The sequence below is a fragment of the Haliotis rufescens genome, unplaced genomic scaffold (assembly GCF_023055435.1).
Source record: "Haliotis rufescens isolate VD_foot unplaced genomic scaffold, xgHalRufe1.0.p SCAF_15, whole genome shotgun sequence".
In the NCBI taxonomy this organism is placed as follows: domain Eukaryota; kingdom Metazoa; phylum Mollusca; class Gastropoda; order Lepetellida; family Haliotidae; genus Haliotis; species Haliotis rufescens.
In genome coordinates, this window is record NW_025963835.1 from 28,870,905 (window position 1) to 28,888,444 (window position 17,540).

Consider the following 17,540-nt stretch of genomic DNA (forward strand, 5'->3'; position numbering starts at 1 on the left):
TTGGATTGTCTGGCCCCTACTTGATTCTTTACAGTTTGATGTCATATAGATTTGCTGAGTAAGAATTACCGGCAGACAGCTAACAAATCTTGTGTATGAATTTGTACAGCTGTGTCCGTTGTTCCAGAATGTGTCTGTCTGTGTGTCCCCAGGTTGAGAGAACGTACAGTAACGGGGCCCGGGAAATACTCTTCGCCAATGGAACAAGGAAGGAGATCTCATCAGACGGACAGTCAATCATTGTGTCCTTCTTCAATGGCGACATTAAACAGATCTTCCCGGACCAGCGAGTTGTGAGTGAGACAATAGCCATGTGCTCGTCCCAGGCATTTCATTATACACTCCCAATACAACAACCTCATGCTTGTCATGGTATGGAAATAATAAAATTTGGACCAGGAAACTATTCAGTGGATAATGACCCTCCTGTCAGGGTATGACGACCCACAATCAGCCAGATCATGCATTATATAGACATACGGGAGCATGGGTGTCATGACTCGTGAAGATCCGGGATAGAATAGGTCTTCAGTTACCCACAGGCGACTATGCTTGTCGTAAGAGGCGACTAATTGGATCTGGTAGTCAGACTCACTGACTTGATTGATGCATGTCATATTGCTATATTGATGCTCTTGATTTCAATCACTGGATTGTCTGGTCCAGACTCGATTATTTACAGACCGCTGTCATATTGTTGGAATATTGCTGAGTGTGGCATTAAACAACAACCCAACCTTACTTTTCAGTTTCAGTTTATTGAGAAAGTTACTGATACATTACACTGGTCCATCCAGAAAAAGGATGGAAGGGTGAAGACCCCTCTCCACCACCCTCCAGACATCTTTCATATTAACCTGTCATGTGTTTTTGTTTGCTTCATGACTAAGGTATAGAGTGCACCTATCTGTTTCAAAAGTCGGACCGCCTCCGTGGTCTAGTGGTAGACCATCCGCCCAGAGAGTGGAAGGTCAGGGTTTTGATCCCCGGCCGCGTCATACCAAAAGACGTTAAAAGATGGTACTTGTTGTTACCCTGTCTGACGCTCGGCATTAAGGGGCTAAAACAAGGACTGGTCGGCTCGGAGTCAGTATACTGTGTCTGAGTGGGGTATTCATGTTAAACTGCGGCATGGTATCTCAGTGGGCTAGCACTATAAATCGGCATCAGTCTGGACTAGTACAAGCAGCCACACAAACACACACACATACATGCACGTCGCTATATAAGTGCAATAATCTTGGACGCGACGTTAAACCCCTTAACCTCTCCTGTTTCACAATTCCTGGATCTGCCTCTGCTTTGACTTAGTGTAAATACAGTATAACACGCTTATAACAAACACGCTTATGACGAACTGACGGATATAATGTTCTGCTTTTTTGTTCTGGGCATTTGCTATAAGCTGTATATGCTTATAACCAACTACGGTTATAACAAACTAAAATAAGTGGTCCTTTTGAGTTTGTTATAACCGTAGTTTCCTGTTGTGTGGTATCTCTCTTAACTTATGGAGAACCTTTTTAGCTGCAGCTATAGAGGTGTGGTTCTCTCTAGTCATATCCTTGGTGTTAGATGACTGTAGAACTGTGTTGCTGTTGTTGCAGGTGTACTTCTATGCAGATGCTCAGACCACCCACACAACTTACCCCGACGGCCTGGAGATCCTGCAGTTTCAGAAGTACGCCTCACAGTTAGGAGATCGTGTTTTCAGATTTACAGGCATTATTGAATATCTGATACCTTAAAATTTCATTTGGAACTGACAGTGTTAGCTTGAGATTTCAAAAGTTAACATGTCTCGGCGTATTTGGAAATCTTTTTTCAAGTTTCAAAGTTTTATGTTAACAAGATCAGATATTCCTTCATACAGTGATAAGGCCATCTTAAGTCGTCTAAAAATATTTGAAAGATTTAAAGTTTCTTTAAAAAGCAATGTCTTAACTCTAAAATTAATCCATCACCATAGCAACCAGATAGAGAAGCACTACCCTGATGGCACGAAGGAGATCACATTCCCGGACCAGACCATCAAGTATCTGTTTCCAAACGGATCTGAGGAGAGCATATTCCCAGATGGCACCGTGATCCGCGTGGAGAAGTCCGGAGACAAGACGATGGAGTTCCCTAACGGTCAGCGGGAAATACACACAGAAACATACAAGGTACTGAAGTCAGACTCTCACATATACAGTAGGTCACGATAGGAGGACTTCATGTTTTCTATAGCGGAACGGGTAGCTCAGTGGCTAAGGCGTTGCAAGTCTCTGTGCAGTGTTGCGTCCTTTAGTGCGCCAGGAACCGAACCAATCAAATCGCCCTGATTATGTTTCATGGTTTGTCACACTGTGCTTGTGAGTTTCACCAAAATTGTAACCATGGTGACCTGCATCACTTTCGGGCTTTCAAGGTCACCCTTTCAAGGTCACCCAAACAAGATGGGAATTATGGAGTTATATTTTAACGAGTCTATGCATAGTCCTATCAAAATTGTGTCACAAAATCGACATCTGGTTTGTAAACTGCTGTGCAGATTTTGGTCGATTTGCAAAGCATGTGTACCGTCAATTTAGCGTCAACATGTATGTTCCCAATCTTTTCATGTTTTTTCATCAAGGTGCTCACATGATTTGATGCACTCCGCGAAGTAGGACTTATTTTGTTACAATAAAGATCTGGATTATCGATCAGATCATCTTCACTGCCGCCATTTTGTTTGAAGCAAATGCAAGTGCTATGAGAGGTGGAATCTGATTGGTGAATATGGAGGGACATACATGGGTCATAACTCGTAATATCCACTGGTGGTGCTTCGATCAAGGCGAGAAATTCAAGCCTTGTTCTGTGAGGTTGAAAACTGGACTTTTACAGTCAGTTAACTCCCTTGCCTCAGGAAGATGGGATTCGTTGGCTGCAATTTGTCCTGGGTGTTAGGGTGTCTGTTGACCTGTGTAGTACAGCAGTGAGATGTGGTTCTGTGTACAGGGCACAAATCAAGGGAAGTTATGTAGTTGGTTGGGTGAGCTTTCAGTCCTCCCCAACACTGAAACACATGTGGTGGCTCCTTAGACAACTGACCTTGTTCAAAATATGCCTCTGTTCACCTAGTAGTGAATGGGTACCTGGTAGAAGGATATTGTAACGGGACTGTTTACCTTCTACCACCTCATAGTCACATGCTGCTTAGATTGTATTCTCCCCAGGGAGCTGAGAATAAAATTTGAGTGCTCTCTGATCCGGTGACATGGTTAAAAAGATCTATCATGATGTCAACGCATTTGAGCAATTATAAATTAGAAAGTGTGCTAAGGAAATAGTATGATACAATACAGTAACCAGGATCTCTTGTTTCAGAGGAGGGAATATCCAGATGGCACCGTGAAGACTGTATACCCTGATGGGCGCCAGGAGACTCGCTACTCCACGGGGAGGATACGACTCAAAGACAAGGATGGGAATGTCATCATGGATCGGATGTGTTGACAGGAGCATCTCGTGTGTACTCGTCTTGACAGTGTGATCTGGATGGTTTTGAGGTGGCGTAGGCCTGTGGTTAAAGTGTTTGCTCATAACGCCCGGGGTCGATTCCCCACATAGGTATAAGTGAAGACTGTTTCTGGTGTCCCTTGCTGTGATATTGCTGGAAAGTTGCTAAAAGTGACATGCATCCCTATTCACTCTCGCATTGTTGATGAAAATGGACTGACGCTTCTCTGGAATATCATATCACTCTGTTGAGGAACACATTGCGAGGATATGTTGGTATCCAGGCAAGGTTGTAATATACTTTGATACAACTGGCTTTGCTACGGATAATGGAGATGTCATATCTCAGCTGTAGGGGACTGTAATGTGATGATACTGGACTAGTGACTCCTTGCATCACACCAGATGACTAGATGAATTGAAACTTACAGCTGACGTGAAGAAATTTGTTTCTTGCGAATTTGATGGACAACACCAAGATTCCTCCACCAACATACAACTGTTGTTTGTATGCTTTCTCTGATCTAGTGGATCTGATGGACAACATACACCTTCTCTGATCTTGTGGATCCGATGGACAACATACGACTTATCTGATCTAGTGGATCTGATGGACAACATACACCTTCTCTGATCTTTGGGTTCGATGGACAACATTCGACTTATCTGATCTAGTGGATCTGATGGACAACATATGTCTTCTCTGGTCTAGTGGATCTGATGGACAACATGCACCTTCTCTGATCTAGTGGATCTGATGGACAACATATGTCTTCTCTGATCTAGTGGATCTGATGGACATCATACACCTTCTCTGATCTAGTGGATCTGATGGACAACATACACCTTCTCTGATCTAGTGGATCTGATGGACAACATACGACTTATATGATCTAGTGGATCTGATGGACAACATACACCTTCTCTGATCTAGTGGATCTGATGGACAACATACGACTTATATGATCTAGTGGATCTGATGGACAACATACACCTTCTCTGATCTAGTGGATCTGATGGACAACATACACCTTCTCTGATCTAGTGGATCTTATGGACAACATACACCTTCTCTGATCTAGTGGATCTGATGGACAACATACACCTTCTCTGATCTAGTGGATCTGATGGACAACATACACCTTCTCTGATCTAGTGGATCTGATGGACAACATACACCTTCTCTGATCTAGTGGATCTGATGGACAACATACACCTTCTCTGATCTAATGGATCTGATGGACAACACAAGGTGCCTCCACCAACATAAGCCTGGTGTTTGTACACATTTGTAACTAGTGGATCCGATGGACAATGTATGCCTTCTTTGAGTGGATCTGATGGACAACACAAGGTGCCTCTACCAACTTTAGCCTTGTGTTTGTGCCTGTTTGTATCGATTGGAACTGATGGAAAACACAAGGTGCCACTTTCATTTTCCATACATCCTTTCTCATCATGACAGTGTCATGTGAAGTGCTTCATGACATTTGCAACACATGACAGTGTCAGTTACTGACAGAATATGGTCTCCAGGAAATCTATAAGGTCAGAGTTAGTACATGTATTAAACATGTCTGCCATGCTCTGCTCTGTTGAAAGTGTTCTACATGTTAATGTATACGTGTGACGGAGAGTAACTCGTCGGGTAGCCGAGTGGTTAAAGCGTTCGCTCGTCACGCCGAGGTTCGATTCCCGACATGGGTACAATGTGTGAAGCCCATTTCTGGTGACCCCCGCCATGATATTGCTGGAATATTGCTAAAAGCGGCGTAAAACCATACTCACTCACTCACTCACTCCTGCTCTTAGTTTCTGTAGCTTCTATATGGGACAAGTTCAAAATTTAGATCCCAAAAAATATTTCAGAGGAGGGAATATCCAGATGGCACCGTGAAGACTGTATACCCTGATGGCCGCCAGGAGACTCGCTACTCCACGGGGAGGATACGACTCAAAGACAAAGATGGGAATGTCATCATGGATCGGATGTGTTGACCGGAGCATTATTGTGTGTTCTGGTCTTGATAGTTTGAGGTGGCGCAAGGCCTGTGGATGAAGTGTTCACTCTCCACGCCTAAAAAAATAAAATATTTATGTCAGGTGCCAAATATCTGTGATATACCTAGGTCACAAATGGTTGTACAAATGTGGAAGTGTTTTAACCTGTTTGTGATAAGACTTTTCTTCACCAATTCTTCACCTCGATTTAATTGGCTGTTTTTGGAATTGTAGCGTTTTAGGACAAGTCTTTGAGCAGGTTCCCAATTTCACAAAGAACACAGTGTCTGGAGATGTTGATTTGTGAAACATTTGGTGCATAATGTTAAGACCTTTCAGTGAAAGCTGCAACGCCATTGACTTGGTCACATATGTACTTGACAGGGGGACAATAGGATTGAGATTATGTTCTGATTTGATTTCAATATCCAATTAAGATGGAATATCACACAAGAAATAGGTAATCAACAAAGTTATGTACCGTTTTGCAATAGATCAAAATTTAAGAGAGCTTTACCATGAAATCTTATTTGCCCAAAAGTGTGTTTTACCAATTTATAACAACTCTAAGCCCTACTTCCTTAAATCTTTCCACACTGAAGCAATAACTTGTCTGACAACAGAATAGATCCTCTTACATATAGGGTAGAGAGATCTAAATAAATCATGTTAAAACCTGTGTATTTAAAGATGAAAAAAGCATTTATGATATCAGTTAGTTGTGTTGTCTGATGCAGCCAGTATATTGTACAGAGCTTCACAAGTGCCTTGTAGTCGGTGTTTAAGACGCATCATATTTACATGATGAATAAATGAATGAAACTAAAAATGAGTTTGTGTTTTATTTAGGGATTAGTTCAGGATTCACTGCTCCCTAGAAGATATCCAGCTTACATATGGTGTCAGTCCAGATTCAGACATTCCATAACGGTTGTAATGATAGCCTAGTTTCACTACCATGATGCATACATTTACAAGAGCTGGTATGGGATAGTTTGTTTTTATTTATCTTGGTCGATAAGACAACCAATCTCATAATCCCCTAAACAGCTTTGGTGTTTCGTTTAATTTTAATGAGAAACTTCAGAATCATTAGAAGGGATGCATTAATGTGACACAGCACAAGTGGACCTAATCTGGCAAGTATGCATCAACTCCTGTGCCCCCCCCCCCCACTTTCTCAAATGAAGCTGCATTAGGGACCCGTTCAAAAGTTTGATGTTGGATATAGATTCCTTAAGCTTTGAGGCATAACCAACCCCTAAAAACATTGATTTTGAAAATATTTAAGTCTGGAGTTTCATGGACTCTTTCATGTGTTTTGGCCTGCTTTTTTGAAACTATCGACTGAAGTCTCTTTACAAGGTGTTGAAATTCATTTGGTAGATTTTGATATTAAAAAAACCAACCAAATGCATTCTATATTACTCATTGCACTTGGACTTACCACTGTTGCAGGTGACAATAAAACCCTAACTTGTGGAAGACTGAATTTATATTTATGAAAATTCAGGCAACGTCATTGTTGATGTTTAACTCTTTCAACACCGGACAACCAGAAGCGTTTACTGTTGTAACACAGAGTCCCGCGAGATTCTTGTGTGATAGATGAAGCCAACATTTATCAAAGAAAATATCTGCTTGTAAAAGGTCTTTGCTTACTATATGATACACCATTGGAAAGGTCTGATCGTATGTATATAAATATGAAAGTTATGTTTATCATATATCACTGCATGTGAATGAAAATGGGATCGGTTGAGATGATTTTGTCAGATGGAAAACTTGCAGGGCCATTAACTGCCCACCTCTGTACTTAAGATATTTCTTTCAATCATTGAACTTTTGAAATGGTCCCTAAACGGTTTTTCTTAGAATCTACAAATAAATTTACACCATTAGTCATGTGGACATCAAGAAGTTGATGCAATCCATGCATTATTGACTACAAGCAAGTACATCTCACTTGACCATGGCCTTCACTTAGGTTATAAATACCAAATTTTCTCAAAGTAATAATTTCATTTTTAACAAGTATTTGTCACAGAAGTGACGAAATGTCCCCCGCCTGTATATACACCATAGTACCAAATATGAAGACAATCCAGCGATTAGTTCTTGAGATATCGCGGCAACACCGTTTTCCAACTCCAAAAGCAGATTTACCTGCTGTGACCTTGAAAATGCGGTCAAGGTCACCAAAACCGACTGGTGTCTGCGGAGTCTGTATATACACCATAGTTCCAAATATGAAAACAATCCAGTGTTTAGTTCTTGAGATATCGCGGCAACACTGTTTTCAAACTCCAAAAGCAGATTTGCCTGCTGTGACCTTGAACATGGGGTCAAGGTCACTAAAACCGACTGGTGTCTGTATATACACCATAGTTGCAAACATGAAGACAATCCAGCGATTAGTTCTTGAGATATCGCGGCAACACCGTTTTCCAACTCCAAAAGCAGATTTGCCTGCTGTGACCTTGAAAATGGGGTCAAGGTCACCCTAAACAGCTTTGGTGTTTCGTTTAATTTTAATGAGAAACTTCAGAATCATTAGAAGGGATGCATTAATGTGACACAGCACAAGTGGACCTAATCTGGCAAGTATGCATCAACTCCTGTGCCCCCCCCCCCCACTTTCTCAAATGAAGCTGCATTAGGGACCCGTTCAAAAGTTTGATGTTGGATATAGATTCCTTAAGCTTTGAGGCATAACCAACCCCTAAAAACATTGATTTTGAAAATATTTAAGTCTGGAGTTTCATGGACTCTTTCATGTGTTTTGGCCTGCTTTTTTGAAACTATCGACTGAAGTCTCTTTACAAGGTGTTGAAATTCATTTGGTAGATTTTGATATTTAAAAAACCAACCAAATGCATTCTATATTACTCATTGCACTTGGACTTACCACTGTTGCAGGTGACAATAAAACCCTAACTTGTGGAAGACTGAATTTATATTTATGAAAATTCAGGCAACGTCATTGTTGATGTTTAACTCTTTCAACACCGGACAACCAGAAGCGTTTACTGTTGTAACACAGAGTCCCGCGAGATTCTTGTGTGATAGATGAAGCCAACATTTATCAAAGAAAATATCTGCTTGTAAAAGGTCTTTGCTTACTATATGATACACCATTGGAAAGGTCTGATCGTATGTATATAAATATGAAAGTTATGTTTATCATATATCACTGCATGTGAATGAAAATGGGATCGGTTGAGATGATTTTGTCAGATGGAAAACTTGCAGGGCCATTAACTGCCCACCTCTGTACTTAAGATATTTCTTTCAATCATTGAACTTTTGAAATGGTCCCTAAACGGTTTTTCTTAGAATCTACAAATAAATTTACACCATTAGTCATGTGGACATCAAGAAGTTGATGCAATCCATGCATTATTGACTACAAGCAAGTACATCTCACTTGACCATGGCCTTCACTTAGGTTATAAATACCAAATTTTCTCAAAGTAATAATTTCATTTTTAACAAGTATTTGTCACAGAAGTGACGAAATGTCCCCCGCCTGTATATACACCATAGTACCAAATATGAAGACAATCCAGCGATTAGTTCTTGAGATATCGCGGCAACACCGTTTTCCAACTCCAAAAGCAGATTTACCTGCTGTGACCTTGAAAATGCGGTCAAGGTCACCAAAACCGACTGGTGTCTGCGGAGTCTGTATATACACCATTGTTCCAAATATGAAAACAATCCAGTGTTTAGTTCTTGAGATATCGCGGCAACACTGTTTTCAAACTCCAAAAGCAGATTTGCCTGCTGTGACCTTGAACATGGGGTCAAGGTCACTAAAACCGACTGGTGTCTGTATATACACCATAGTTGCAAACATGAAGACAATCCAGCGATTAGTTCTTGAGATATCGCGGCAACACCGTTTTCCAACTCCAAAAGCAGATTTGCCTGCTGTGACCTTGAAAATGGGGTCAAGGTCACCAAAACCAACTGGTGTCTGCGGAGTCTGTATATACACCATAGTTCCAAATATGAAAACAATCCAGTGTTTAGTTCTTGAGATATCGCGGCAACACTGTTTTCAAACTCCAAAAGCAGATTTGCCTGCTGTGACCTTGAACATGGGGTCAAGGTCACTAAAACCGACTGGTGTCTGTATATACACCATAGTTGCAAACATGAAGACAATCCAGCGATTAGTTCTTGAGATATCGCGGCAACACCGTTTTCCAACTCCAAAAGCAGATTTGCCTGCTGTGACCTTGAAAATGGGGTCAAGGTCACCAAAACCAACTGGTGTCTGCGGAGTCTGTATATACACCATAGTTCCAAATATGAAAACAATCCAGTGTTTAGTTCTTGAGATATCGCGGCAACAAAGAGGTGGGACGTACGGACGTACGTACGGTCGTGAATACTATATCCCCCGCTTCGCGCTTTCGCGCGGCGGGGGACAATGCTGTTTGCAAGCTTTCATGTCAATTGTGTGAGTATGTAATGGAAGGTCTAAGTTGTGATTTCCTTGCTGAAAAGATGCTGTTGATCAGTTAGTGCCAGTCCTGTGGAATCAGCCATACTGACATATGCAAGAAGAAATGCATTAGACTATCAGTTTTCAGGACTGACAACTTGTGCACCCAACTTTATGTTCTATTATAGTCATTTATAAATCCAGATCCAACTAAAGGTTATTCTCAACATTTTTAGGAAAAACTACTAAAACTCTGGAAATATAATACATCAAATTTATTTTCACTTAAACATTTAAATACAATGCACCAGTCACATAATAGTAATTTTTGTACACAGAAAGTGCTTCTGAAAATGTACATATAGTATCTGATGAATCTATGAAAACACCTTGGCTTTACTTAGCGCATGTAATAAGATTATCCACTGGTACCGCCGTGAATAGAAACACCAAACAAGCCTGGACTTGAATTGTCAGATCTCAGTCATACTGATGCTAGACTTCAGCATAATAATCTCCATCAGAATACACAGTATCCTCTGTCTGTCCAGTCCTTCACTTCTTGTGTCCAATATTCTAACAATATATTCACTGGCTATGTGATCGCCCACTGTTACTTCTGTGGGACATAGGAGTAGGCACCAAAGAGTGAATCAGTACGAGCTTCAAATTGTGATCCCAAAGAGCTTTACACTGGAGTTTTGCGCACAGAGGCATTTAAATGATGATTGCGGAGATGAACATGCGCATATAGTTACTGAAAGTAGTCCACAGTGAAGTTTTTATCACACTAAATATCGTCATCATCCTCTGGTAAAGCAAGCCCTTGTGCCGTCTGAAACATAAAAGTACATTCATTTAGAAAATGATGTTTTCAATGCAATGGCTAGGTACTTGTAGATTTAACTGAGCTAAATTCAATTTGAAACACGACTTTGTTATCGATCACAGCTTCAAAACAACCAAACACCAATTGGGAAAGTACTTAAATGTTGACCAATCATCATCTAGTAGTTTGATAGTAGAACATGTATTGACTGACTGTTCACTACATCTGTTAACAATTGATACACATGCTTCGCAACTTAAATTTCTTACAAGTGAACAGTGATATTGGTCGCCAGGATTAATTGATAAGATAATTAGCCACCGAACTCTGCATACAGGACCAAAAATATCACTGCCAACAGCTTCCACTACATGTAACTCACCTTCAACTCTTCTTCATACTTCTCCTTAAGCTCCTCGTCCATCTGAACCTCTGGGGGCTGGAGGGCAGGCATGGCCACAAACTCCAGATTGGGGTCACCCACCAGCTTACGTGCCAGCCACAGGAATGGCTTCTCAAAGTTGTAGTTACTCTTGGCTGAGACATCATAGTACTGAAACAGAATGATAACCCATTGACGACCCTCCACAGATATAATCCAATGTGTAGCAGAACTACCAGCTTAATAATTCCAGAACAGGGTACCCTGCAACCACAGCTTTTCCAATACTGGTCCTATTGCCATGACTGCAGCTGTAGAAATTAATTTAGAAATGTTTACTTGCCAGTGATTCTGAGGGAAGTTTACCCAAAGGGTAAACTTGTAGGTGATAATGGGCTTCTTGCTTAGCACTACACATTGTGAATTTCATGTACCTATGTGAACATGATGAAACATTTATAGCAATATGCAATTTGTTTCATTTTTCAGTCTTGTTTGTGGTCTGGCTAGCAACATGAGCAAGGGGCCACCAAACAGAAAATGTTTATGAGACTGAATAATTTAGGCTTGTTAATAGTACTACTGTTTGGCAATAGTGGTATGGTTGTCATCAGGCAACGTCATTGTTGATGTTTAACTCTTTCCACACCAGACAACCAGAAGCGTTTACTGCTGTAACACCAAGTTCCGAGCGATTCTTGTTTGATAGATGAAGCCAACATTTATCAAAGAAAATATCTGCTTGTAAAACATCTTTGCTACACCATTGGAAAGGTCTGATCCATTTGTATATAAATATGAATGTTATGTTTATCATATTATTTAAATAATGCATTTACAACTTAATTAAGTTTTTTGTATATAAAAAATGTAAGCTAACACATTGATCATGTTGATAACGTCAAGACAAAGGACCAAGGGAGTGAAAATTTGACGATTTTCAGCACATATAGGATTTCATAAAATCCACTTACCTATTTCTTTTTATTTTCATTGTTTACGTAATTAAAAAAGCATTTTAAAAAGGCTTTGTATGAAGAACATGTTGGTCGAAGACTGGCATATGACATCACTGGATAGCTTATTCTTTCATCTGCACGCTAGTAACATCGCCTGGAGTCTCTTCATAGTTCTAACACGCGATTTCGTTGGATATAAATTGGTATCTTATGACACTTTCTGGCCGAAATCTGCTGCAAGGGTCGTGATTGGTATAATTTGAGCATGTGACCTAAGGCAGCCTTAGTAATAGTAATATCCTTGTGTATGATGATTTCAGATTTTGACGAGAAATTGTTAAATCGTGCTCTTCTGACATTTTAAGCAGGAAATCACAATCTGTATTACAAATATGGAGCTTCGTGGATGCATCGTACTAGGCTACGAGCTATGACAAAGATTTTTCATGCATATATTTTGGCATCAAACATCATGTCCGAGCTGAGAATTCAAGGCGATGAAAGCCAAGAAGACATTTGATTTACATTACAAGCATTAGCACAAAAAGATGGAAATAACAACGTAGCTGTAAGTTTGACATATTTTAGATATATTTTTGTTGATTTTACTTATTACTTTGAATAATATATTAAAGATTTGCTTGAAGTGTCTTAATTTTTATTGTTTGACATGTTCGATGTGGACCTGTTGTCGAAATGTGTGTCTGAGAATCATATTTTCAATAACTTGAATAACTGCGGGAAATAGTGAATAATTTTTTAATCTATTGATAAAAAATTATAAATTGAAATGGAATATGTATTTCAGACAATGTGAAATGCGATAGCTTTAATAAATGAGTGATATTACTGGTAGGTTGATATAATTATATACTATTTTGATGTGACAACGTCTGGGAATTTGATGCTTCTTGGCCGGACTACCAGCCTACAAAAATTATCAAGTCTGGAACAGACGCGCCAGTGATTGATATTGTGAACGATGCTCCACACTGTCGGGCTATGGTATAAGCAATCGGAACCATCAGATTTGGCATGTGTTTCATTTGTTCATTACAACCAACATAAATAGTTTTATGCTATTCATCAATGTACAAACAAAATACATAATGGACAAGCTAGTAGAATCTGAAGTTGGGTATACCTGCAAGTTCTTCTTCCTATGGAAGGTGATGGTCTTGGCTTTCACTTTCCTATCCTTGATATCCACTTTGTTGCCACACAGAACAATTGGCACGTTTTCACACACACGAACTAAGTCTCTATGCCAGTTAGGAACATTCTTATATGTCACACGAGACGTCACATCAAACATGATAATGGCACACTGCCCTGTGAAGACGAAAAACATCAGTATTAACACATGCTAAAAAAAAAGATCAGGGTACAAAACAAACCATAGCATCACTTGTGGACGAGATTCAAGTACCTTTTAACCTATGCTCGATTACCGAGAAAGCAAATTTCACATAGTAAAACATCATAGACAGTACTAATATTTACCCCTGCGTATATCATTCCCACGTCAAACTTCAGATAACAGTGCTTCACATATCAACAGCCTAGACATAAATATGATCACACACACAAAAATCAGACTAACATGTAGACAAAGAGTCGACATCTTCCAAAGTTTGCTGTTTGATTGTTTAACGTCGCACTCAGCAATATTCCAGCTATACAACAGCTGTCTGTAAATAATTGAGTCTGGACCAGACAATCCAGTGATTCACATGAGCATCTATCAACGGAATTGGGATATGATGACATGCATCAACCAAGTCAGACTACCAGAACCCATTAATCGCCTCTTACGTCAAACAGTCACTTTTTTACAGCAAACATGGTTTGCTGAAGAGCTATTCTTCCCCGAATCTCCAAGGGTCACAAGACAAACGTGATAAACAATGCCTAAATTAAAGATCCTGACCAGCATTTTTTCACCTGGAAAAGAAGTGTTTTACGACACAATGTTATTTTTGCAGCTGACAATGCTGCTTTCATCTTAGCTCAACATACCCTGAATATAATAGCCATCTCTAAGACCACCGAACTTCTCCTGTCCTGCTGTGTCCCATACATTGAATTTGATCGGCCCTCTGTTTGTGTGGAACACTAGTGGATGGACTTCCACACCAAGCGTTGCTGTGGGACAAATAAAACATTCCAAGTATTCCAATTGTGAGCTGCAATGCACCAGTCTAACAGTCAAGCAACTAACTTCCCACACTTGTCAAACATGTTTTTGCAATGAACTTATCAGACTCAATCTGGAACAGAGCAGCATGGAACTTCACTGATTTCACCAAAGCAGCAAGGATTGAATTAGACTACAATTGTGATATTGTTACATAGTTCTCACAGATATCGCATCAACATACATTCGTTTTTTATGGTTTTGCTATATGTTATTATTATAAGGACTAGTGGACTAAAAACGTTAGTTTCTACCGCTGTAATTGAAAAATGGGACTTTTCTTTCAAAAGTAACTCATAAACATTGTGAATATCAACAGTCTTCAGCTACGGGTTACTTGTTAATGTTTTCTGGCTGTTGCATGTGGCAAACATGCAGCATGATGCAGGAAATAATTATATACATTGCATCTTCCAGTCGACAATGCTTGGAAAGACGGAAATATTGATGCATAGGTTTTTTTATTACAGCTGACAATGCTCATTATCCAATAATATCCACACATTTTTAACTATTAGCACTGGAAGAATTAAGAATCCGAACATAGGCTACACAAGGATATATCTATATAATCTAGTAGCATCATATTTTAGTCACAAATAACAAAAGTCCAATACAGTTCCCACTGTTTGAAGATGAAATATCTGATAACTTGCAAAATCTCACTGCTTTTTTCTGCCATTTTCAAGATAATCCCTGATCAGCAGAACACCTTCTTTCAGAAAAATATTGGTTTGTAGGAGTAAAAATAAGCAAGGAGCAAACAAAGAAATGCCCATGGTCATGATCAGATTTGATGAGAGACAAGATTTCAGCACTGACTGTAGAATAAGCATGTACCAACATACAAACTCACCAACATATTTCTTTTCAAATTCTCCTGTCATGTGTCGCTTGACGAATGTGGTTTTTCCTACACCGCCATCTCCAACCAAAACAAGCTGCAAAAAAACAAAACAATTACTGGTTTCATCAACAAAAGAAACCCATAATACATGTATCTAGAATAACTAAATACACAAAGATGGTTGACAGCGAATTCTGGGTTGGCATATTGGCACATAAATCATATTGAAAAACAGACAGCTGTATCATATTACAATACATATCGCCCCAAACTATATATGTACTGTTCAAACAGGAATGCTTCACTCAATTCTCCCGACATCAGATTACGATATGGGTTTTGACAGTTATGTATAAATGAGACTTCTTGTTACGTCATCAATATGGAATGTTAATGTAAACAGAATGAAGCATGTGGCGTTTAGATAGGAACTCAGTCCATCCAAATGCCTACATCAAAACAAGTATCATGTTGAATGGGTAATCACTTAGTCCTTACCTTGAACTGGACAAGATCTGTCAATGGACACTGGGTCATTTCTGCCATAATTAGCTGGAATAAAAAGAAAGTCAGTAAGACAAGTGATTTTTTTGTGAACTTTAACACAAACACACTCAGTGATGAGAACTTGTGCAAATGCAACAAATTTTTCAAAGCTTTTGAACACACAATATGTGATGGACATACATATTGGATAAAATTTGGCTATGGTCTATGCCCTCAACATCTAAGGGAAACTAAATGTTGCCAATGTCATTCATGGATTCCTTACGATAGCCTGTTAACATGATGAACTCACTGTGATGAAAGTTCAGTTTCAAGGCTTTTTAAGGCTCACACTAAAACTCTAGACATACACATAAGACAAAATGTATCTCCAGAATATTTCCATCTGCAAGAAGCAGTCAAATCACAAACATACAAATCAAGCTATGTCTGAACGATACCCTCATTAGTTTACAGAAGAACACAGGGACAGCTTTTAAATGAATGTGCCGATTGCAGTATATGAAATGTGAAACAGGGTATCAGACAAACTCATACGAAAACTTTGGTTATGCTGCCATAGCAAAAACACTAGTAGGATAATCAACAAATTTAAGGTGGCAATTTAGAGTACAAACTACGAAAAGTGACAACACAACAGTTAAATCAGGGGCTTCCATTCAGCTTTGAGTTCATCAACAACTTGCAGCTTATGACAGCTATATTGTCACAACAGGCTTAATGTTTTCTCCAACTGCTTGTTTCTCATTCCCAAGAAATGTTTGTTTGGTTTAGAGGATTAATAACATAAGGCACACAAATTGAAAAAAGAAAGAAACCTTTAACCATGTAAAGATGGGGGTAGTTTGTGTCAATCCACTCCTACGCTAGTGGTGATTGTGTCCACAAAATGTTTACAACACCACATACGAAAGTTGACGTGGTTGAATGCACATCCACATGGGCAGATCTTATCAACTGGTAGAAGGGCTTGTCCTGAAAGTGGTTGACTTTATCCTGTTTGAAAACAAGTCAGATATAGGCCTACAGACCTAGTGCATGTCGTCTGGTGATTATCGTGTAAGAGTACACATTTTGAAAGTCTGTTGATATCCAGGTAACTTTACACCAAACCTACTTTTTTCCTCGGTTAGTCATAATCAATACGATCACAACGCCTGTGTGACAGAGGGTAGCGCATGTATGTCACTGAGGATGGGCGAGTTATGTACTAAACTTCGTAGTAGTGTTCGGGCCTTGCCCTGTTGTGGTAACCCATACAACGTGGGTTGTTTCAAATAAAACTGTCCAATAGTAAACAAAGACAAAGCATAAATTTAAAGAGTATCGATCATTTAAACCAGTTGATTTTAACTTTATGGCCCTCTTTATATTGAAACAAACAGAATAATCCAGAAAATAAATCTAGAATGTTGGATTTTTCATATCAAACGTAAAAGGGAAAGTGACACTTAAGTGAGTCCACACCGGAACGAAATGTACAATCACACATGATAACGATGTGAGCAATATTGAAAGACGTATACTCATTACATAAAAGAATCGCCTTTATTTCCTGGACACTATCACCAGATTCGAATGGAAAATTCCATGCCGTCATCAGATGAATGAAATCAAGAAAATCAATGTAAGAGTTTCATGGAGCATTATTCCATACCTAAAGTACATATACAAACAGTTGAAACTATTTTAGACTGAAGATGCCTTCGATTGAATACCGATCCACCTACCTTTGCTTTTAGAGGACGACTGAAGAATGATGGCGCAAGTCTCTCAGGCAGTTTGAACCGGTTTTGGCGCGCAATGTCCTTGTATACGGAAGTTGCCTGATTATCTCCCTTATACGATCAGCTGCGGTTCAGCTGATTGGCTTTAGGTG

General features: G+C 39.5%; 2 protein-coding genes across 5 annotated transcripts in view; one reads left to right on the plus strand and one right to left on the minus strand.

Annotated features, from left to right (window-relative positions):
* The window catches only part of LOC124140244 (centromere protein J-like), a 42,056-nt gene extending 35,740 nt beyond the window's left edge, over nt 1–6,316 (plus strand). For 3 of the 4 annotated variants that reach the window (XM_046507696.2, XM_046507695.2, XM_046507697.2), the window contains exons 20-23: nt 153–293; nt 1,608–1,681; nt 1,970–2,165; nt 3,355–6,316. In XM_046507696.2, the coding sequence (XP_046363652.2) occupies nt 153–293; nt 1,608–1,681; nt 1,970–2,165; nt 3,355–3,483 (540 nt within the window). In that variant the 3' untranslated portion in view covers nt 3,484–6,316. The remainder of the gene's footprint in view (nt 1–152; nt 294–1,607; nt 1,682–1,969; nt 2,166–3,354) is intronic. The other variant, XR_006861898.2, reaches the window with a different exon arrangement.
* A 3,884-nt stretch (nt 6,317–10,200) lies between these two features.
* LOC124140245 (GTP-binding nuclear protein Ran) lies at nt 10,201–17,540 on the minus strand. The gene is made up of 7 exons (XM_046507698.2): nt 17,392–17,540; nt 15,653–15,706; nt 15,164–15,248; nt 14,130–14,255; nt 13,255–13,442; nt 11,152–11,322; nt 10,201–10,775 (listed from the first exon to the last, which is right to left on the minus strand). Exons 2-7 carry the CDS (start codon nt 15,698–15,700, stop codon nt 10,731–10,733), a joined length of 663 nt encoding a protein of 220 aa, XP_046363654.1. The 5' UTR covers nt 15,701–15,706; nt 17,392–17,540; the 3' UTR covers nt 10,201–10,730.